Raw genomic sequence first — 24453 nt, 5'->3', positions numbered from 1 at the left:
CCTCCCCCGCCCCCCCCCCCCGCCCCCCCTCCCCGCGCCCCCCCGCCCCCCCCTCCCCGCGCTCCCTCCCCGCCCCGCGCCCCCTCCCCGCCAACCCTCCCCGCCCCCCCGCCCCCCCGCCCCCCCTCCCCGCTCCCCCTCCCAGCCACCCCCTCCCCGCTCCCCCTCCCCGCCACCCCCCTCCCCGCCACCCCTCCCCGCGACCCCTCCCCGCCCCCCCCCTCCCCGCGCCCCCTCCCCGCCCCCCCCTCCCCGCCCCCCCCTCCCCGCGCCCCCTCCCCGCCACCCCTCCCCGCCACCCCCTCCCCACCCCAGCCCCCTCCCCGCGCCCAGCACCTACTGGAGTACTGGATGGAGAAGCCGGACTTGCTGATGAAGAAGTCGCTGTGGAAGCGCAGCGTGAGCGCGTGGAAGGTGCTGTGCACGTCCTCAGGCAGCGCGGAGCCGCTCCACTCCCGCAGCAGCAGCGTGCTGTCCTCGGGCCCGTCCCACACCGCCAGCGTGTCGTGCGCAGTCTCCGTGTCGAACACGATGAAGTGCAGGCTGGGGGGGGGGCCGGTCACGCGGGGTCACACGGGCGGGGCACATGGGGAAGGGGAGGGCCACACAGGGCGGGGCCACGCGGGCGGGGCGGAGCCACACGGGGCGGGGCGGGGCCACACGGGGCAGGGCGGGGCCACACGGGTGGGGCGGGGCCACACGGGTGGGGCGGGGCCACCCGGGCAGGGCGGAGCCACGTGGGCAGGGCGGGGCCACACGGGTGGGGCAGAGCCACACAGGGCAGGGTGGGGCCCACACGGGGCGGGGCCACACGGGGCAGGGCGGGGCCACGCAGGCAGGGAGGAGCCACACGGGGCAGGGCAGGGCCACACAGGTGGGGCAGGGCCACACGGGGCAGGGCGGGGCCACATGGGTGGGGCGGGGCCACGCGGGCAGGGAGGAGCCACACGGGGCAGGGCGGGGCCACACAGGCAGGGAGGAGCCACACGGGGCAGGGCGGGGCCACACGGGTGGGGCAAGGCCACACGGGGCAGGGCGGGGGCCACATGGGTGGGGCGGGGCCACGCGGGCAGGGAGGAGCCACACGGGGCAGGGCGGGGCCACGCAGGCAGGGAGGAGCCACACGGGGCAGGGCGGGGCCACATGGGTGGGGCGGGGGCCACGCGGGCAGGGAGGAGCCACACGGGGCAGGGCGGGGCCACACAGGCAGGGAGGAGCCACACGGGGCAGGGCGGGGCCACACGGGTGGGGCAAGGCCACACGGGGCAGGGCGGGGCCACATGGGTGGGGCGGGGCCACGCGGGCAGGGAGGAGCCACACGGGGCAGGGCGGGGCCACGCAGGCAGGGAGGAGCCACACGGGGCAGGGCGGGGCCACATGGGTGGGGCGGGGCCACACGGGGCAGGGCAGGGCCACATGGGTGGGGCGGGGCCAAACGGGGCAGGGCGGGGCCACATGGGGGAAGGGCGAGGCCACGTGGGCCGGGTGGGGGCCACACGGGGCGGGGCCACACGGGTGGGGCGGGGCCACATGGGGTGGGGCCACACGGGGCGGGGCGGGCCCACATGGGTGGGGCAGGGCCACACAGGGCAGGGTGGGGCCACACGGGGCGGGGCCACACGGGGCAGGGTGGGGCCACGCAGGCGGGGCACACGGGGGAAGGGGAGGGCCACACAGGGCGGGGCCACGCGGGTGGGGCGGAGCCACACGGGGCGGGGCGGGGGCCACACGGGGCAGGGCCACGTCGGCGGGGTGGGGCCACATGGGGGAAGGGCGAGGCCACGTGGGCTGGGTGGGGCCACACGGGGCAGGTGGGGCCACACGGGTGGGGCGGGGCCACGCGGGTGGGGTGGGGCCAGGTGGGCTGGGCGGGGCCACATGGGGCGGGGCCACACGGGGTAGGGCCACACAGGGCAGGGCGGGGCCACACGGGGCGGGGCCACAAGGCAGGGCAGGGCCACACGGGGCGGGGCCACAAGGGGTGGGACCATGCCAGGAGAGGCCCACAAGGGGCGGGGCGGGGCCCACGCATGTCATGGCATGGCAGGGCAGGGCTCCCCTGATGGTGCGGACCGGGGCGGGGCGGGGCAGGGTCTGGGCGGGGCCCACGCGTGTCCTTCGTGGGGGGCGGGCTCACCTGATGGTGCGGCCCGGGGCGGCCTCCAGCACCCAGGTGCAGCGCAGGTTGTTGTCGTAGGGCGCCGGGTACCCAGGGGACAGGATGCGGCCCGACGGTCCTGCGTGCACGCGGCCTCCGCACTCAGCTGCGGACACGCGCGGAGGTGAGACGGCGCCGAGACCGCGCGTGGGCCACGGTGCTGCGGGGCACCACGGGCCAGCTCCGATGGACCCTCTCCCACGCGGATCCTCTCCCCCGCGGGCCTCACCCACGCGGGCCTCACCACGCAGATCTTCACCCCCATGGACCTCAACCATGCGGATCCTCACCCCACGCGGATCCTAACCCACGTAGATCCTCACCCACATGGACCTCACCCACGCGGACCTCACCTACGCGGGCCTCACCCACATGGACCTCACCCACGCGGACCTCACCCACGCGGATCCTCACCCATGCAGATCCTCACCCACATGGACCTCACCCACGCGGATCCTCATCCACATAGACCTCACCCACGCAGATCCTCACCCACGCGAATCCTCATCCACGTGGACCTTACCCACATGGACCTCACCTACGCGGGCCTCACCCACATGGACTTCACCCACGCGGATCCTCACCCACGCAGATCCTCATCCACATGGACCTCACCCACGCGGATCCTCATCCACATGGACCTCACCCACGCGGACCTCACCCACGCAGATCCTCACCCACATGGACCTCACCCACGCGGATCCTCATCCACATGGACCTCACCCACGCGGACCTCACCCACGTGGACCTCACCCACGCAGATCCTCACCCACATGGACCTCACCCACGCAGATCCTCACCCACATGGACCTCACCTACACGGGCCTCACCCACATGGACCTCACCCACATGGACCTCACCCACGCGGATCCTCACCCATGCAGATCTTCACCCACATGGACCTCACCCACATGGACTTCACCCACGCGGATCCTCACCCACGCAGATCTTCACCCACGTGGACCTTACCCACATGGACCTCACCTACGCGGGCCTCACCCACATGGACCTCACCCACGCGGACCTCACCCACGCGGATCCTCACCCATGCAGATCCTCACCCACATGGACCTCACCCATGCGGATCCTCAGCCACATAGACCTCACCCACGCGGACCTCACCCACGCGAATCCTCATCCACGTGGACCTTACCCACATGGACCTCACCTACGCGGATCCTCATCCACATGGACCTCACCCACGCGGACCTCACCCACGCAGATCCTCACCCACATGGACCTTAGCCACATGGACCTCACCTACGCGGGCCTCACCCACATGGACCTCACCCACATGGACCTCACCCACGCAGATCTTCACCCACGCAGATCTTCACCCACGTGAACCTCTCCCACGCGGGACCTCACCCATGCCGGCCTCACCCATGCGGGCCTCACCCACGCGGACCGCACTCACCCTGCAGCTCCCTCTCCCACCCCCACTCTCCCCCGCGGACCCCACTCACCCTGCAGCTCCCTCTCCCAGCAGACCCCACTCTCCCCCGCGGACCCCACTCACCCTGCAGCTCCCTCTCCCACCCCTACTCTCCCCCGCGGACCCCACTCACCCTGCAGCTCCCTCTCCCAGCAGACCCCACTCTCCCCCGCGGACCCCACTCACCCTGCAGCTCCCTCTCCCACCCCACTCTCCCCCGCGGACCGCCCTGGCGCTCGCCCACTCACCCACGCAGGACGGCAGCGGCTGGTCCCAGACGCGGCGGTCCCCGCTGAGGCAGGTGAGCGTGCCGCTCCCGTGCATGGCGTAGCCGGGGCTGCAGCTGAACTCCACCTCCGTGTCCGCGAAGTGGCCCCCGTCGCGCACCTTGTACCCGTAGCTGGGCAGCCCGGGGTCCTCACACTTCACCAGGTCGAAGCCTGCGGGGGGCGCGGGGTGAGCGGGCGCGGGGCGGGAGCAGCTGGGACCCACCGTGGGCCACGTGCCTCCCCACCCGTCCCCTCCCCTCCCCCACCAGTCACCCCCCCTTGAGGAGCTGTGACTGTGGGGCTCACAAGGCCCCCAAATCGCAGCCCTGCCTTCCTCCCCAAGGCGCCCCGAACTGTGGCAGGGACAGGGACACCATTGTCCCTCTGCCCACGTGTGCTTCGTCCACTCCTGCACCAGGCCTAGCTCAACACAGACCCCGTTAAGGAGGCACAGGACGGCAGGATGCAGATGTAGCCACGTGCAGCTCCAGGCTATTTAGCTGTTCGTTAATTAATTAATTAGATATATGTATGTATGTATGTATCACAGTAGGAAACAGCGCTCGCTGTTGTTTGTTCACTGGATTGTTACATTCCTGGGGGCTTCAGACCCACCGTCACCCTGAACCCTGGAAGGTGCGGTTCTCAGCCTCAGAATAACGCACATTTCCATCACCACTAATCTAACAATAAACAAATAAATGAGCGTGCTGGGGTGGACTACTCTCCTTCACATGCCTGACTTTTCCTTCTCCAAAACAACACATGAAATTCACTTTCAAGCCAGCTCTCCCCATCAGCTTGCTCTGAGATGCCGAGGAAAGCACTTCCTAGATTGGCAAAGGAATGTCACCGCGGTCTTCTGGAATAGGCCCGATGGGGTGGTGCAGCTCCGTCCCGGAGAGCAGAGCGTCCCTGTGAGGATGTGCCCCGCCACGCCGCGGGCTCCCCGCAGCATCACACCGTCCCCGCTTCACTACCAATCGGGCTCACCGAAGAGATACAGGCTGTCTGATTCAGGGTGTCCCAAATGCCAGGAGGATGACCCATCACCGCACAAAAACAAGGCTGCTCTCTGCGGGTGTGGAGGGAGGGAGGGGATAGGGCAGGGTGCCTGATGGTCCAGGCTTCCGGTGTGGATAAATCCTTGGCTAGTTAACAGGGACACAAACCTGCATACCACCAGATCTACAGAGAATCCAGGGCTGCACCTGTCCTTAGAGCCTGCCCAGTGCTGGCCTGTCCTCGTGGTGTCCTACTTGGTGTGGCCAGCAGGCCGGTGCTGGGGCACGGCTGTCAAGTCTAGCGCAGCGGTGCTCTTGTCCCGGAACAGAGCAGAATGAAGAGCCGGGGAGTGCTGGCCATTGGGGCCCTGAGCCATTGTGGCCCTGAGGCTGGACTGTCTCCATCAAATGAGGTGTGCTAAGCACTGAACCCCAGAACACACCGTTGGAAATGTCCGCTGGACAAGTGATCCAGGTATAAAAATACACACTCCGTGCATCGTCCACCCGTGTGCCATCACGTCCAGGCTCTCAGTGAATCCGCCATCTGTTTCGGGGGGTGCCTCACGCCCTCAGGGGCTGTGCAGGTCCTGTGGGGGAGGCCATCAGGAACAGCTGAGCCCCAAATTCACACACTGGGCCCCCGGCTTCCCACGTATGCAGGTGCAGGGAGCTGGATGGTGTAGGTTTCTAAGAACGTTTCCTGAGTGTGAACGCAGTGTGAGTATGGGCGTGTCTCCAAGTCTGGGGCAGGCCAGCCGTTCACGCTGGGTGTGAAGATTGGAAGAAAAGCACTGGGTGGTTTGTCTGGTGCTTAAACTGCACACAAGCCCAGAATCTTCGAGACTGGTCACCATGCCTTAACCTGTATTCCATCTCATGTCTGCACACACACACATCAGCTGCAGAGACGAGGCCCTGGACAACGTCAGTCATGGCCAGCATTCCTGTTCACTGCGGGTCACCTCCCAGTTCAGTGGACATTGTCCCAACCCACATCCTCCATGTTCTTCGAGGTCGCCGGGTTGGTAGAGTGAAGACAAGATGTCTCTTCAGGATCTGTGCACCGCCTCAGACTTGGGCGCGCTGAGCTCCACACAGTAATGCCTCCGGCATTGTACAGAACAAGCACTCTGCACACCGAGAGCCAGTCTTTTCAGTTACCAGCACCCTAAAACACGGCTGTTCTATCATCATTGCTTAGAATAAGTATTTTCCTATCTCTGCCTTAAGCTTTCTACTTAGAGAAGAAAACATTCAGAAACAACGGGCAAACAAAGATACATCAATGAAAAATGTCTCATTAACTTTATGCGGGTGCAAGCTTTTACAAGTGGTCGTTTGATGGCTTTCTCTATCACTTGGTCTCAGATGGTTTACTGTCCCCTCCGCCGTGGGGAGCAGGAAGCCTGGTTATTGATGGCAGGAGAGTCCTCTGGCTCCACAGCCCCTTGTTTCTTCTGACACTTTTATTGTTTTCTCAAAAGGTCACAGTGGAATTTATTATTTTATTTTAATAAAAGTCTGACACTTACTTAATTCCTAAATGTCTGGAAGTCTAACCAGCATCTTGGATACTGCGTGCTGTTCTCTGGGAGGAGGTGGGGACGTATCAGCCATTCCCAAGCTCAGTCTTCCATTTTCAATCCACCGAAGGGAGCTTCAAGCTCGCAGAACGTCTCAGAACTTCCACTCGGGCAGGGCTACGGCAGGGCGGGATCGCTGTTCAGGAGAAGCACGGAGAGGGCCACAGGGGAATATTCCAGAAGGAGCAGAGGGCCCAGGCGCCCAGAGCTCCAGCTGCCTGGCACTTGTGTCTTGAATGAGCTGCGGCCGGCGGGGCCTTGGCGGCCCTCATCCTCCAGTACCCCCAGCTCCACTCTGCGGACTCTGAGCGTCCTGGCCCGCCCCCAGCTCTTCCCACTCTTCAAGAGCATGCCTTTCTCTCTGGCTGCAGGAGGTGCATTTCCTCCCGTTTTACCATTCATTCCACTCATTATTTGCTGTTTGTTTAAAGAACAATTCACATCCTATACAACACCAATTCAACGCTGCTTAGAGCACTGGCAAAATGACGCGAACAGATCTGTCACTGTGCAGTTAGGAGTGAAACACCCAACTGTGTCACAGTTGTGTGCACAGAATACACAATTACCGTTTTGTTATGATTTTTTGTTGTTGTTTTTGGACGGTGCTATGTCTTGAACTCAAGGCCAGGGTGCTGTCCCTGAGCATTTTTGGTAGTTCCTCCTGCCTGGGTTGGCTTCAAGCCACGATCCTCAGATCTCAGCCTCTGGCTCACAGGTGTGAGCCACGGGCACCTGGCGGACTCAGTTTTTAAAGTTTCAGGTTATTAAGGGATTTATACCTGAATTACAAATCTCCTCACCTAAAAATAGACATTTTATTATAATTCAAATTTAATGGAGTTTTTAAATGATCTTAAGACTCAAGACTACTGAAGAGTATGAACATAAAATATACATGGGTAGAGTGACCTTCTATGTGAAGAGAACAACCTTCTCTATCTTAATGAGTCAGAAAGACACCAGCACTCAGATGCTGCCTCTGTTTTGCTTTTTACCATGTAGCAACTCAGAAAAAATATATCAAGTTATTTGTGTCAAAACATTGTTAACACTGTAGTCAAAGCTCGCTTGCATATTTAGTAATTCCATTTTTCCTCTGCTTTCCAGTGATTTCTTCTTAAGTCATAATCTCAGCAAAGATACTCAGAACAAAATGTTCTAGTCAAAACATGATCCAAACATCAGGCTGATGAAAATCAGCCCTGGTCTCCCAGCCACCGCGACCCATGCTTGCTGTTCTGTAGACTGCATCTGGCTTCTCAGACTCTTCATTTTTCCTAAGTCTAACGAAAGCTGGACCTAAGCCACGGAGTCTTCCGCCTTCAGTGTTTGGAGTAGCTCTTGTCTCCCGAGAAGGCACCAGGACAGACGACCCACTCTCAGGTTAACCTCTTCTGCAGCCCCTGCTGGACAATGAGGGCTCTGTATCTGACCACGCGGCCTGGAAACAGCTCCACATGCTGGGCAGGAAGCGGAGGAGCCTGAGGACACTGCACTTCCGTGGATCTACGGGATCGTCTCCTGTGAGCAACTGAAATCTTCAGGCATTTGTAGAGAGCTGCTACCTCGTGAGTTCCCCGAGACTGTTCAGTGAGGATGAGGACAGCCATCGGGGCTGTGGGGGAAATGGAATGCTTCCAGATGTCGTTCAGAAAAGAGAGGAAGTACTCTGAACGACTCCTCCTGGCCGCGTACCCACTCGACTTGCAGTCCTCCAAGGAAAGCCTGGGCTAGGGTCACCAGGGGAGCTAATTTTTGTCGCACACTTGACAAAAGAAATGAATGCTGAGCTCCCAGAAATGCTTGGTTGACTCACGTTTAAACACACAATTCATTGTTAAAAAAGAACAATTACTTCCAGGTGTGTTTTCGTGTTTGTGTGTGTGTTTGCACATGTGTTTGTTTTTTAAATACTAAGTTATAAATCTCTGCCATTTTAACCACATTGTTTTCAGTTGATTTATTTAGAAAGGTACTTTTTTGTAATTCCCTGCATCTGAAGTTGTATTATCATTGTGTGTGTGTGTGTGTGTGTGTGTGTGTGTGTGTGTCTGTGTGTGTATGCTTATGTAAGTAACTCTCATGGATAGATGTTACAAAATTTCCACAAACCAAAACAATGACCAGGATATCAGCAGTGTTTAATCAGGAATGTGAATTTCTGAGCTCTGGGGCGAGACAATGAAAAGCCAATTAAAGTTTAGAACTGAAATTAGAAAATCAGAACTCCCTACTTTTCTGAAGTCATCTTGTTCATGTAATCAAATAAGTCATTCATAAATAACAAAGCAGCGGGGAATGGTGGCTCACCATCTTAATCCTAGCTACCTGGGGATCATAGTCAGGGATCACAGCTTGACCCAGCCTGGGGGAAACCTTCTTGAGACACCATCTCAACAAATAGTAACAGGTGTCAGCCAACCCAGCTATACTGGAAAGTAAAAACGGGGATCCTGGATCAGGCCGGGCTGGGCAAGAATGAAAGGCCCTCTTGGAAAAGTAACTCAAGCCAACAGTGCCAATGGCACTGCATAAGCAGTAAAGCACCTGCTTCACAAGAGACAGGCCCTGAGTTCAAACTGCAGTAAAAATGGAAGGACTTGGAAAAAAAATGTTAGCAAATTAAATCAGGCCCAGATACGAAGGGTTAATGTTTTATCTTATATGTGGAAGCTAGATTTAACGTACAAACTCACAGTGGATACTCTGGGTGCTGTGCGGAACTGAAATGCAACAGGTTTGAGGGAGATACCAAGTGTGCACTTCCTTAGAAAGACAAAAATTAAAGTTCAGCAAAATAAAACACCAGAAGGAAGTGGGTGCACAAAGACGGTAGGGTGGGCCAAGGGGGGCAGGTTGACAAAATGAAGATGACAAGAAGAAGGGGAGCATACACCCAAGAACCAACGTGCACCCTCAAAACTAAGAAGCAGGAGGGAGGGGGCGAGCAGGGAGGCGGGTGGGAATGCTGAAGGGTGACACCGATCCAGATGCATTCGGTTCAGAAACTGCTTTGTTAAAGGCCAGTTCCTTTGTACAATTTCTTAAAGACAGTTAAAAATGAGAAAGACAAAAGAACATAAAAGCAACCTAATAACAGAGCAAGTAGCCTCAGGAAAGCGCCTCAGTCAAAGACATCAGGTAAGTAGATCAGATTGATAAGGTCCTAATTGCATTCACAAACCCTAAACAAATCTTTACTCCTGGTGGCTCTGTGCCTGCAGGCTGGGCAGAGACTCCACCCTGCTGGCCGCAGGCATCTCCATCTGGAGAGAGACTGCTCACAGCAGCTATGGCACAGACACACGCATGTCCACAGGAGACTGCTCACAGCAGCTACCGCACAGGCTGGCTTACACGCCTGTCCACCAATGAATGCACAAAGAAAAGGCGGTGTACAAGCCCAGCAGGGTGTCACTGAGCCACACAGGAGGAGGAGACTGGGTGATGTGGAGGAAAATGGACAGAACCAGAGATCATGACGGGGTACGCCAGAGAAAGACAGACTTCGTGGTCTCCCTTGGATTGGGGATCTAGTACTCAAAAGATGATGGAACCTGGGGGCTTCCCTCAGGAGGGGGGGGAGTAGGGTGAAAGCATTGCTGAAATTGCCTTGTGAAGCGGGGTTCAGGGTCCATGTCAGAGGCTCCTCATCTAACACCCCACTAGTCAGCGGGAAAAAGAGGGAATGAGGCCTTGTACAGAGGGGACCCAGCACCGCCAGTTCTGCTAGAGGGCCTTCCTCCCTTCTCTGCACTGGAAGAGCTCCCCCGGGACCCTCCCCCAGCCCTCCCCCGGGACTCTCCCCCAGCCCTCCCCCAGGACTCACCCCCAGCCCTCCCCCGGGACCCTCCCCCAGCCCTCCCCCGGGACTCTCCCCCAGCCCTCCCCCAGGACTCACCCTCAGCCCTCCCCTAGGACCCTCCTCCAGCCCTCCCCCAGGACTCACCCCCAGCCCTCCCCTGGGACCCTCCTCAAGCCCTCCCCCGGGACTCTCCCCCAGCCCTCCCCCGGGACCCACCCCCAGCCCTCCCCCAGGACTCACCCTCAGCCCTCCCCCAGGACCCGCCCCCCAGCACTCCTCCCAGACCCAACTCCCAGCCCTCCCCAGGGACCCAACTCCCAGCCCTCCCCAGGGACCCAACTCCCAGCCCTCCCAGGTACCCGCCCCCCAGCCCTCCCCCCCAACTCCCAGCCCTCCCAGGGACCCGCCCCCATCCCTTCCCACCACCCAACTCCCAGCCCTCCCCAGGGACCCGCCCCCCCCCCCTTCCCCCCATGCAACCCCCGGCCTTCCCAGGGACCCGCCCCCCCCCCTTCCCCCCATGCAACACCCAGCCTTCCCAGGGACCCGCCCCCCAGCCCTCCCCAGGGACCCGCCCCCCCCACCCTTCCCCCCATGCAACTCCCGGCCTCCCCAGGGACCGCCCCCCCCCTTCCCCCCATGCAACCCCCGGCCTTCCCAGGGACCCGCCCCCCCCCTTCCCCCCATCCAACCCCCGGCCTTCCCAGGGACCGCCCCCCCGGGCTCCTGCAGCAGAGGACACACCTCACCAGCCATGAGAAGCAGCCTTTTCATGGCTCCCCCTCTGCTCTCTCAACATCTTGTGGCTTTGCCAAATGGATTCAGATGGGCAAATCATTTCTTAAAGCTTCGTGGGATTTCATTGACACTCAGGGCATAACTGTCAAAATCTCATTTACCCAGAGAGATGTTGGACAGCGGATTAGCCACAGTCCAGGGCATCTGTACCAAAAGCTCCCGGGTCAGTTCACTTACATCTCTCAGGCCCACCTAGCACCTAGTGAGGTGATTTTGGTTAAATGCACGTATGAAAGCATTGTTGAAATTGCCTTGTGAAGGGGGCAAAACTGGAATCCCAGAATACAACAGTCTCCCTTGGGAAAGAGGCTGAGAATGCACTAGGTGTCAGGGAGAGGGGATGCTGGGTAAGAAGAGAGGGCAGCCAGTCCTCCAGTCCTGGGGCCAGTCCTGCCTGGTAGCACTCTGGCTTGCATCCTGGCCTTCCCATCTCTGTTTTCCAGGATTTAACTATGGTTGGCATGCAGAGAATATTATAAGAAAAAGGAGAGGATTTGTAAAAATAACTGTGCATTCTTCATAAATAAATGGTGCATAAATGTGAGGGATTGCCTACAGCCCTTGAATTTATGGCTGCCTTTGTGATTCATGTGTTATTACTTTTATATTCTACAACTAGTAACTGCAAAGGCATGGAGCCACCCAGTTCAGAACGCGCACTGGGCGGCAGGGCAGGCCCGTCCATTATGGGGAAGTGGCAGCCCAGGCCGGCACAGCCCACTCGCAGCAGGTCTGACTACGGCCCCCGGGCCCATGTGCCACTCTTTCAGAGCAGTTCTGCCGAGCGGCTGCCGTCCATCAGCACCTGCCATCCATCCTGTGCCTGGCCTACGGTCCCAGTCTCTGCACCCAGACACAGCTGATGTTTAGAAGGCCTCAGTGTGGACTCCATCCACAGGTAAGCAGAGCCAAACGCTGGCAACTCATGGCTTAGTGTTTCCTTCTTCTCATAAAGACTCTTGTTCACGCACTGATTGATGGCTGGCAGGAGCAACAGTTATTGCTTTTCTCCCTCCCACGGAGGAGTGGAAAACAATTCTGTCATCGCTCCTCCCGTAAAATTCCATGTTTTAGAGCAGTTGGTGATATCATCTGCGGGCCTTCGTTTTATTTCCCTCTTAAGCTGTAAAGTGTGAATTCAGTCCTTCTGATTAAAACATTTATGTCATCCTTCTTTGGGTCCTCTTACCTTTCTCTAAGTCCTGGCAGGCCACAGAATAAACACAACTTCCAAATGTGGAAATAATAGCAGTGTGTACCCTCAACTGTCACACAATTTGAAGATAAATTATTTACAGAAGAAAAGAATTTCAAATTACTTATAGAAGAAAAGGATTTCTTTTCCGTTCATCTTGTTTGTTAGTTTGTATTTGGTAGGGTAAGGGAGGGCACATGCAAGGTAGGATAAGGAAGAACTAATACAACAGTGATACTCAGTCGACACCATGTGGAAAAGGAACTGGATGGTTTGTGGGTGGAATGGGAGAAAGCGAGGGGAAGGGAGACGTGGTTCACAAGGAATTGTGCTCATTTCTCATCACCTGGTTCATGTAACTGTAACCCCTCTGTGTATCAACTCTACAGTCACCATTAAAGAAAGAGAAGAAAAGAATTCTCCAGATTAAAACCTGGTGCTAGGCTGTCCTTCAGGCAATGATGTCCGGACAGGTTACAGGAACTACCCTGACATCTGGACTGCAGAGGGTCCTAAGACCTTTCCAGGCCACTCACTCATTAACAGTGTCCAGCACCTTCCTACTGCTTCACTGTGATTTTCTTTGCATCACTGTAAACTCCTCTGTTTTATCTTTGTCATGATATACACGTTCATAGGTTAGCAAAAGGTGATCAAACCTAATAGTCTGTCAGCCTCTCCCTAGCTCTCCACCCTTGAGCTCTAAGTGAATCCGTGCAGCGTCCCCAGTGGCCTCTTCCTTCCTGGACACGGTTTTAGCAGCACCACCCCACAGACCTGTGTGCTCAGCTCACCGCAGCCTCCTGCAGCCAGAGCGCACAGTGCCGGTTCACAGAGAAGCATCCTGAGACACGCGCCCCAACTCCCACTTAAGAAGGCTGCCAAGTTTGGCTCTCCAGTACTTTGTTAATGATATTTCAAAACCACCAAACCCATTCGCGTGCTTAGGTAAACGTGTGCATCAAAATAAAGCACTCTGGACGAGCGCGGTGCTCGTGCCTATAAACTTAGCTCCTCAAGAGGGTGGGATCTGAAGATGGAGATTCAAATCCAGGCAGGAAAGTCATCTCCAACGAACCACCAAAATAGCTGACGATGGAGCCATGGCTCAAAGTGGCACGACAGTAGTCTTGAGGAGAGAAGCTCAGGAACAGCGCCTAGGTCCTGAGTTCAAGCCCAGGACTGGCACACAAGAAAGCCAAATAAAAAACGAAGCACTCTGATGTGAGTGTGTACCTGCCCGGGACTTGTACACACACACAGCGTCCCTGGGCGGGGGGTGGGAGGGGAGGAGGAGGGACTTCTTTCTAGAACATCATCCATTCTGCTTTGTAGTAAACCCAGTCCTTGCAGCCCGCGTCTCTACTGTGTCTGAATCTCCATCGTGGTACGTCCCTGCGGGCCATTCTACGCTGCGGTGGATTATAGACATGGCTTTATGGGCTTGCCTTCCGGACAGAAGCAGGGGAGACTCAGTGTGGCGACTTTCGGGGGGAGGAGGACAGTGATGAGGAGTGGATGCTACGCCAGGCTTTAGTTTTGGACAGTGCGGCACAGCGTCTGCGGACACACTCCGGCCAGGTTCCAGACGCGGGGCCGGCCGCCCCGCCTGAGCAATGTTCTCTTATGGACAGCAAAGCAGTCCTCACCACTACTTATTTTCCTTTTCAAATACAAATCATTCTTTTAAAAAATATCCATTTACAGCCCAGTAGAAATCATGTTTGACTTCCTTCCCTCACAGAAGAGTGTCACCGTGTTGTACATGACAAGGCTCGATGGGAGAATTGTTTTAATAGTAACTCACGAAGTGAAAAATTCTAACATGCAGACAATGTATAGGGAAGTGCACACCTCACACACAGGTAATTTCCAATAATCACCACGTTTAAAGGTGAAGAAGTTCCCTGTTTCTCTTCTCAGCAAGCTGTGGCATGAGGAAGCATGTGAATTGTGCAAGGACTGGTGGGTGGATTTACACATGGACTGGTGTGTGGACTCGTGTGCTCTCGTGCATGGACTCATGCGTGGACTGGGGATCACGCATGGACTGGTGTGTGGACTCGTGTGCTCTCGTGCGTGGACTCATGCGTGGACTGGGGATCACGCATGGACTCGTGTGTGGGCTCGTGTGCTCTCGTGCATGGATTCATGCGTGGACTGGGATCACGCATGCACTGGTGTGTGGACTCGTGTGCTCTCGTGCATGGATTCATGCGTGGACTGGGATCACGCATGGACTGGTGTGTGGACTTGTGTGCTCTCGTGCGTGGATTCATGCGTGGACTGGGATCACGCATGCACTGGTGTGTGGACTCGTGTGCTCTCGTGCATGGATTCATGCGTGGACTGGGATCACGCATGCACTGGTGTGTGGACTCGTGTGCTCTCGTGCGTGGACTCATGCGTGGACTGGGGATCACGCATGGACTCGTGTGTGGACTCGTGTGCTCTCGTGCGTGGATTCATGTGTGGACTGGGGATCACGCATGGACTCGTGTGTGGACTCGTGTGCTCTCCTGCATGGATTCATGTGTGGACTGGGGATCACGCATGGACTCGTGTGTGGGCTCGTGTGCTCTCGTGCATGGACTCATGCGTGGACTGGGGATCACACATGAACTCGTGTGTGGACTCCTGTGCTCTTGTGCGTGGATTCATGCGTGGACTGGGATCACGCATGCACTGGTGTGTGGACTCGTGTGCTCTCGTGCATGGATTCATGCGTGGACTGGGATCACGCATGGACTGGTGTGTGGACTTGTGTGCTCTCGTGCGTGGATTCATGCGTGGACTGGGATCACGCATGCACTGGTGTGTGGACTCGTGTGCTCTCGTGCATGGATTCATGCGTGGACTGGGATCACGCATGCACTGGTGTGTGGACTCGTGTGCTCTCGTGCGTGGACTCATGCGTGGACTGGGGATCACGCATGGACTCGTGTGTGGACTCGTGTGCTCTCGTGCGTGGATTCATGTGTGGACTGGGGATCACGCATGGACTCGTGTGTGGACTCGTGTGCTCTCGTGCATGGATTCATGTGTGGACTGGGGATCACGCATGGACTCGTGTGTGGGCTCGTGTGCTCTCGTGCATGGACTCATGCGTGGACTGGGGATCACACATGAACTCGTGTGTGGACTCCTGTGCTCTCGTGCGTGGATTCATGCGTGGACTGGGATCACGCATGCACTGGTGTGTGGACTCGTGTGCTCTCGGGCATGGATTCATGTGTGGACTGGGATCACGCATGGACTGGTGTGTGGACTTGTGTGCTCTCGTGCGTGGATTCATGCGTGGACTGGGATCACGCATGCACTGGTGTGTGGACTCGTGTGCTCTCGTGCATGGACTCATGCGTGGACTGGGATCACGCATGCACTGGTGTGTGGACTCGTGTGCTCTCGTGCATGGACTCATGCGTGGACTGGGGATCACGCATGGACTCGTGTGTGGACTCGTGCGCTCTCGTGCATGGATTCATGCGTGGACTGGGGATCACACATGAACTCGTGTGTGGACTCCTGTGCTCTCGTGCGTGGATTCATGCGTGGACTGGGATCACACATGGACTCGTGTGTGGACTCGTGTGCTCTCGTGCATGGATTCATGCGTGGACTGGGGATCACGCATGGACTCGTGTGTGGACTCGTGTGCTCTCGTGCGTGGACTCATGCGTGGACTGGGGATCACGCATGGACTCGTGTGTGGACTCGTATGCTCTCGTGCGTGGACTCATTCGTGGACTGGGGATCACGCATGGACTCGTGTGTGGGCTCGTGTGTTCTCGTGCATGGATTCATGCGTGGAATGGGATCACGCATGGACTCGTGTGTGGGCTCGTGTGTTCTCCGTGCATGGATTCATGCGTGGACTGGGGATCACGCATGGACTCGTGTGGACTCGTGTGCTCTCGTGCGTGGACTCATGCGTGGACTGGGGATCACGCATGGACTCGTGTGTGGACTCGTGTGCTCTCGTGCCTGGATTCATGCGTGGACTGGGGATCACGCATGGACTCGTGTGTGGACTTGTGTGCTCTCGTGCGTGGACTCATGAGTGGATTGGGATCACGCATGGACTGGTGTGTGGACTCGTGTGCTCTTGTGCATGGACTCATGTGTGGACTGGGGATCACGCATGGACTGGTGTGGGGACTCGTGCGCTCTCGTGCATGGATTCATGTGTGGACTGGGGATCACGCATGGACTCGTGTGTGGACTCGTGTGCTCTCGTGCGTAGACTCATGCGTGGACTGGGGATCACGCATGGACTCGTGTGTGGACTCGTGTGCTCTCGTGCATGGACTCATGCGTGGACTGGGGATCACGCATGGACTAGTGTGTGGACTCGTATGCTCTCGTGCATGGACTCATGCGTGGACTGGGGATCACGCATGGACTCGTGTGTGGACTCGTATGCTCTCGTGCGTGGACTCATGCGTGGACTGGGATCACGCATGGACTCGTGTGTGGACTCGTGCGCTGTCGTGCATGGACTCATGCATGGACTGGGATCACGCATGGACTCGTGTGTGGACTCATGCGCTCTCGTGCATGGACTCATGCGTGGACTGGGGATCACACATGGACTCGTGTGTGGGCTCATGTGCTCTCGTGCATGGATTCATGCGTGGACTGGGATCACGCATGGACTCGTGTGTGGACTCGTGTGCTCTCGTGCATGGACTCATGCGTGGACTGGGGATCATGCATGGACTCGTGTGTGGACTCGTGTGCTCTCGTGCATGGACTCATACGTGGACTGGGGATCACGCATGTACTCGTGTGTGGACTCGTGTGCTCTCGTGCGTGGACTCATGCGTGGACTGGGGATCACGCATGGACTCGTGTGGACTCGTGTGCTCTCGTGCGTGGACTCCTGCATGGACTGGGGATCACACATGGACTCGTGTGTGGACTCGTGTGCTCTTGTGCATGGTTTCATGTGTGGACTGGGGATCACGCATGGACTCGTGTGTGGACTCGTGTGCTCTCGTGCATGGATTCATGCGTGGACTGGGGATCACACATGGACTGGTGTGTGGACTCGTGTGCTCTCGTGCATGGACTCATGCGTGGACTGGGGATCACGCATGGACTGGTGTGTGGACTCGTATGCTCTCGTGCATGGACTCATGCGTGGACTGGGTATCACGCATGGACTCGTGTGCTCTCGTGCGTGGATTCATGCGTGGACAGTGATCACGCATGGACTCGTGTGTGGACTCGTGTGCTGTCGTGCATGGATTCATGCGTGGACTGGGGATCACGCATGGACTGGTGTGTGGACTCGTGTGCTCTCGTGCATGGATTCATGTGTGGACTGGGGATCACGCATGGACTCGTGTGTGGACTCGTGTGCTCTCGTGCATGGATTCATGTGTGGACTGGGGATCACGCATGGACTGGTGTGGGGACTCGTGCGCTCTCGTTCGTGGATTCATGTGTGGACTGGGGATCACGCATGGACTCGTGTGTGGACTCGTGTGCTCTCGTGCGTGGATTCATGTGTGGACTGGGCATCACGCATGGACTCGTGTGTGGACTCGTGCGCTCTCGTGCATGGACTCATGCGTGGACTGGGGATCACGCATGGACTCGTGTGTGGACTCGTGTGCTCTCGTGCGTGGACTCATGTGTGGACTGGGGATCACGCATGGACTCGTGTGTGGACTCGTGTGCTCTCGTGCATGGACTCATGCGTGGACTGGGGATCACGCATGGACTCGTGTGTGGACTCGTGTGCTCTCGTGCATGGATTCATGCGTGGACTGGGGATCACGCATGGACTCGTGTGTGGACTCGTGTGTTCTCGTGCATGGACTCATGCGTGGACTGGGGATCACGCATGGACTCGTGTGTGGACTCGTGTGCTCTTGTGCATGGACTCATGCGTGGACTGGGGATCACGCATGGACTGGTGTGTGGACTCGTGTGCTCTCGTGCGTGGACTCATGCGTGGACTGGGGATCATGCATGGACTCGTGTGTGGACTCGTATGTTCTCGTGCGTGGACTCATGCGTGGACTGGGGATCACGCATGGACTCGTGTGTGGACTCGTGTGCTCTTGTGCATGGACTCATGCGTGGACTGGGGATCACGCAAGGACTCGTGTGTGGACTCGTGTGCTCTCGTGCATGGATTCATGCGTGGACTGGGGATCACACATGGACTCGTGTGTGGACTCGTGTGCTCTCGTGCACGGATTCATGCGTGGACTGGGATCACGCATGGACTCGTGTGTGGACTCGTGTGCTCTCGTGCATGGACTCATGCGTGGACTGGGGATCACGCATGGACTCGTGTGTGGACTCGTGTGCTCTCATGGGTGGACTCATGCGTGGACTGGGGATCACGCATGGACTCGTGTGTGGACTCGTGTGCTCTTGTGCATGGATTCATGCGTGGACTGGGGATCACGCATGGACTCGTGTGTGGACTCGTGTGCTCTCGTGCATGGATTCATGCGTGGACTGGGGATCACGCATGGACTCGTGTGTGGACTCGTGTGCTCTCGTGCATGGATTCATGCGTGGACTGGGGATCACGCATGGACTCGTGTGTGGACTCGTGTGCTCTCGTGCATGGACTCATGCGTGGACTGGGGATCACGCATGGACTCGTGTGTGGGCTCGTGTGCTCTCGTGCATGGATTCATTCTCGTGTGTGGACTCGTGTGTGGACTCATGTGTGGACTCGTGTGGACTCGTGTGTGGACTCGTGTGTGGACTCATGTGTAGACTCGTGTGTGGACTCATGTGTAGACTCACGTGTGGACTCACGTGTGGACTCGTGTGTGGACTCGTGTGTAGACTCGTGTGTGGACTCACGTGTGGACTCATGTGTGGACTCATGTGTGGACTCGTGTGTGGACATGCAGACCCAGGTCCCACTGCCTCGGTCCCCATGGCCCTGGCATCGCCGTGTCTCTTGCCCGATACGGGCTGTGAGGACACTGTTGCCGTGGTGTCCTGAAACGCAGGCTATGACAATCCCCTCTGACTCCTCCTCCAGAACTCAGTGAGGCCCTGGAGGAGAACCAGCCAGCTCTCAACCCAGGTCCTTTTCTCTTGTTTGTGTGTAGGTCAGTACTGGGGCTTGAACTCAGGGCTTTGAGCTTCCCCTTGGCTTTCTCTGCTCATAGCTGGAACACTGACATTTCACATCCATGGACCAGAAGAGGACAGCAGTCGGGACTGGGCTGGAGACACCCACCCAGGGCAGAATCTGCCTTGTGGGGTAGAGGTGGAGGATGATGGAGCTGAGGGAGAGAGGACACGCCAGCGTGTTCACACCATGTTCACAAGGGCCCAGTGTGTTCACGACCATGTTCATGAGGGCTGAAGAATGGAACTGTTCTCAATCCCTAGGAGATCATCCACAGCAGAAGGGTGTGGGCTATGTAGGTGGACCTCAGGGGCAAGGATGGAATGCAGGGGTTCTAGAAATGTCAAGCAAGGACATGTGCCGGCCAACCCTGCAGGCCATCTTGCGGTCAGCGTGACTAGACTCTGCCTTACACAACACCTCTGGGTGTTCCCGCAGACTCTTGCACAGCTTGGATTTTCTCCTCTTTTCCTGATTGCAATCCATATTGTACAATGATCATTAAGATTATTCATTGAACAGATCATTTTACATGATTTCCTGGACTTTAAGTCACAAGAAAAACCAAGAGGTGACAGATGCTTTTGTGTTTTTACATGCTGATCCTGGAGCTTGAACCTCGGGTCTGGGTGCTGTCCTTGAGCTTTGTGCTCAATACTTGAGCCACAGCCCCACTTCTGGATTCTGTTATGGTTAAGTGGAAATAAGAGTTCTGGGACTTTCCCTCCTGGATGGCTTTGAACTGCAGTCCTCAGAACTCAGGAGGTAGGTTCACAGGTGTATCCACCAGCACCTGACCAATGCTATTCTTTGAATAAAATGGCCTATTTTAGTTTAAATAAGAAATCCTGAACATGTCTGGTAACTTTGCTCATATTACTTACAAATTCAGATTGTCACGCTGGGGTGCCTCCAGCATCCCAGCATGACAAGAGGCAAAGTCAGACAATGCCGTCAACGCCACACTGGACTCATCTTCCCGGTTTGCCAACCCTTTACTACAGCAAGGTCTTCAGATTGCAGACTGCATGTCCACACACGAGTCCACACATGAGTCCACTGTCACTTAGGCTGGTATAGCATTTCCAAAATTGAGTTTTCAGGAAACGAAGTAGTCAGTTATAACATGAGCATATTACCATGCACTTAAGTCTTAGTCCTGGCTGGCAGGGACTGAGAGAAATATACCATACCACTGCAGAGATGTATAGGGAGAGGCAGAGGGAAGGTTCACAGAAATGAGATGACATCAGCTGTTTCTGGCCACCAGCCAACCGGTGACATGTCCACAATCCCAGGACTCCAGATACAGAATCTGACGCTCCCTGCTCCCAATCTTCCGTCCTAGCTTGCAGTCAATGACTGTGCATGCTGAGGATCACACTCTTTCTGACTTGTTTTGAGGCTCATAAGGGATCATAGTTAATATTTCGTGATTGGCCTTGAGGCGATATCTGTGTCCAGAGCCATTCTCTCATTTGTAACAGTGCATTTAACGTTCAGATCACTTTAATTCTATCATCATGTTAATAAAGAGGGCTGATGGCTGACTAGGCCCACAGTTCTGGGCTTTCGTTTCCTTGTCCGCAGGAGAGGTTGTGGCTCACTCAGAATGAGCTGGAGTCTCCCTCCCTTGCCGCTCCACGCCTCAGGCAAGCAGACTGTGAGTGGACAGGTCATTCTGCAGAAATATCAACGAGCGCTGGGGCCCATCACGCTTTCCTTCAAATTACAGACAGTGGAACTTCCCAGGGGGCTCCTTCGTGTTCTTCTAAGTGATTAAGAGCAGGAAATCTGCACGTGCTCAGTGTAGCTACTTCCCAAGTGCCCGGGATCCTGCGGCATCTCGAGATGTCTCCAGGGCTGGCTTTGGTCCACGGGCCTTCCCATAGGTACGGCAGACTCAGGATCAGGGACCCGGCTGGCCGCTGGCAGCCAGCAGCTCTGTGCTCTAGGCTGGGCCTCCACACACTCCCACAAGGCGGCAAGGCGGGGTGCCTCCAGCATCCCAGCGTGACAAGAAGCAAAGTCAGACAACGCCGTCAACGCCACACTGGACTCATCTTCCCAGTTTGCTGACCCTTTACTACAGCAAGGTCTTCAGAATATGTGGTTGATTTTAATTAAACCTACTGAACTTAAAAAAGGAAACTGTTTTTATTAGATCAGGCTGAGCTCAGGCTGGCCAGGGCCGTGCTCGGGGACTCGAGCCCCCCACCCGCCCCGCCCCCATACACAAATGTGCGTTCATCCCATCACACATGAGCAAGATGTCAGAGAACACTGAGGGGAGGGAAAGGAACGAGTACTCGAGTCCCCCAACCTCAAAGAGCTCCCGGGGAGCAGTTCACGGCGCACTTAAGAACAGATCCTGGTCCGCTGTAAGAACAGTTCACGGCGCACTGTAGGAACCGTTCACGGCGCACTGTAAGAACAGTTCACAGTGCACTGTAAAAACAGTTCACGGCACACTTAAGAACAGATCCTGGCCCGCTGTAAGAACAGTTCACGGCGCACTGTAAAAACAGTTCACAGCATGACGTAAGAACAGTTCACAGCATGCTGTAAGAACACAAGCGTTACCTGTGCAGAAAGGGGAGAGACTGATCAAGACACATCACAGTCATAATCTGCTTTGTTAAATGGCAAAAAGAAGCATGCTATGTGGAAGCACGTAAGTTTGTTCTAGGAGATACACATATATGCACTTACATACTTACTATCTCTAAGTAGTTGTATAAAGGACTGCCATTTAACAAGGCAGGTCATGAATACAGTATGTCTTGACTGATGACACCTCTTTCAGCATTCCTCACCCATCCCAACCCTCCATACCCTTGCCCTCACTCTTCTTAATTTTGTAGGATATACACTGGATTCTGGACTGTATTGCCTCGTCTTCTCCTCCATTTCCCCTTGACCCCATTCCACCCCTTACAAGTACCTGATTCCTGATATTGATTTTGTTGAACTTTGACTTTACCTTTCTAAGGAATTATACTACGTAAGATCTCCCTTGAGTCTATCATATTTCAGTTAATACATATGTATACGTGTACATACCACCTAATGCATTCAGGGTCCACATATGAGGGAAAACATGTAAACTTTGTCTCTCTTGGCATGGCTTACCTAACCCAATTTTTTCCAGAGCTTTCCATTTCTTTATAAAGGGTACAATATTGTTCTTTCTGAATAGGTCCGCATCAAACTAAAATACTTCTGCCTGGCACAGAACCAGCCAACAAGCTGAACAGTACACAGAACGGGAGAATTTTGCCAGCTACATAACAGAAAGTAGTCTAATACCAGAATAAACAGAGAACTGCACAAATTAAATCCTCAAAAAATAGGCAAGCCAATTAATAATTAGGCTAATGAACTAAAAACAGTCTTCTCAGACAGATATAGGAAGAAATGTTCCACCTCTATGGCTACAAAAGAACTAAACCAAAACAACACTGAGATTCTACCTCACCCCAGCTAGAATGGCCACTATCAAGAAAACAAATGATTACGGATACTACTGACAAGGAAGCAGCCAAAAGGGAACACTAATACGCTAGTGGTGAGAATATAATCGTGTTCAACCACACTGGAGTTTCTTAAAAGATTAAACATAGAACTTCACTGACCAAGCAATTCCACTCCTGGGCATTTATCCCAAAGATTCCAACCGAGGATACAGTAAAGTCACCAGTACCACCATGTTGATTGCAGCAATAGTCACTATAGCCAAGGTATGGAATTAGTCCAGATACCCCTTAGTGGAGAAATGGATCAAGAAAATGTCACACACACACACACACACACACACACACACACACACACACACACATACCACACACTCAGGAAACAGATGTTTACAAACACTTATGAATTAACCTATTTGTTCCAAGTTGGCCCCATGGTGGGATTATTTTTTTCTCGCTTGCCAAGGCCTTTGCATATATCAATACCAATCAATAGAACCAGTGTTCATTAAAGTCGGATCATGTAACATATTTGAAAAGTTCACAGAGAGTTCTAGGCTGTTAGAAGATCTGGATTGGATCTCAGACACACAACTCCCTGCAAGAAGCAAAAATCATCTTGACATATGAAGAAGAGGAAAAAGAACAAGATGACCACGTTGAAAAGTTCATTGACTTGGACATCAAATTCCAAAGGACACATGGCTGTCACCTGCATTATTTGTCTCATTTTTTAAGCCAAATGGAGATTCAGATACCCAGTAAGAAAATATAAATTACCAAGTGCATGGATAGAGAGCATCATGCAGAAGAAACGGTCCCCTAGCAAAGACATACAACCCATTCTTCCAACATTTCCTGAGAGTGAAATTCTTAAGGATTCGCTCAAAGAAAAATTAAGCAAGAAACCCTATGGCATCCATTGTTTCTAACATGTCACGCCTAAAAGTTGATCAATAGGTTTCCATTTCTAGGGTATCATCACAAACATGACAGCCACTCCAAGGCCATTTTAGTTCAACCACCCTCTTTCCTCAGGGGTGATTTCCCCTGCTGAGTGGGACTCATGTGGTCCATCTCCTGGGCTGACAGCATAGAACTTGGACAATGGCCCTGGGGTGATGATCGACTCTGATGAACTCTACTTGCTCTACTGTCAAAGAGAGGCCTCAGCTCGGATGGGCATTCTCAGAACTTTCTGCTAAAAATATCAGCTTTGAAACTTCTGTGTCCTAGCATGAGAAGCGGGAGGTATGCAATCACCAGATTACAAAGCATAGGCCTGTTTTAGATCTTCTTCTTTTTCTTTTTTTTGCCAGTTGTGGGGCTTGAACTCTGGGCCTGGGCGCTGTCCCTCAGCTCTTCAGCTCAAGGCTAGTGCTCTACCACTTGAGCCACAGTGCCACTTCTGGCTTTTTCTGTTTATGTGGTTCTAAGGAATCAAACCCGCAGGCCTCATGCATACAAGGCCAGCACTCTACCACTGAGCCACCTTCTTAGTCCCTGTTTTAGATCTTTGAAGCATCATAATTAACTAGTTATCTTTAGTTATCCAAACCATATAGTTCGCTCCTCTTTGTAACTAAAAACATTGTAAACATTTGTTAAAATACCCT

At 55.3% G+C, this 24453-nt stretch overlaps 1 protein-coding gene across 1 annotated transcript in view; it reads right to left on the bottom strand.

Moving 5' to 3' along the window:
- Positions 1–340: 340 nt before the first annotated feature.
- Positions 341–24453, bottom strand: part of LOC122125287 (CUB and sushi domain-containing protein 1-like) — a gene marked incomplete at its 3' end in the record, with an annotated part of 693202 nt that continues 669089 nt past the window's right edge. The window contains exons 26-28 of the mRNA XM_042699884.1: positions 3842–4033; positions 2138–2264; positions 341–543 (exon numbers count right to left, since the gene is read on the bottom strand). Of these exons, the coding sequence (XP_042555818.1) occupies positions 341–543; positions 2138–2264; positions 3842–4033 (522 nt within the window). The remainder of the gene's footprint in view (positions 544–2137; positions 2265–3841; positions 4034–24453) is intronic.

This window comes from Dipodomys spectabilis, unplaced genomic scaffold, assembly GCF_019054845.1.
Source record: "Dipodomys spectabilis isolate Male_0828 unplaced genomic scaffold, ASM1905484v1 ptg000263l, whole genome shotgun sequence".
NCBI lineage: Eukaryota > Metazoa > Chordata > Mammalia > Rodentia > Heteromyidae > Dipodomys > Dipodomys spectabilis.
Note: the sequence above shows the minus strand (reverse complement) of the source record. Positions and strands in the feature narration are given on the sequence as shown.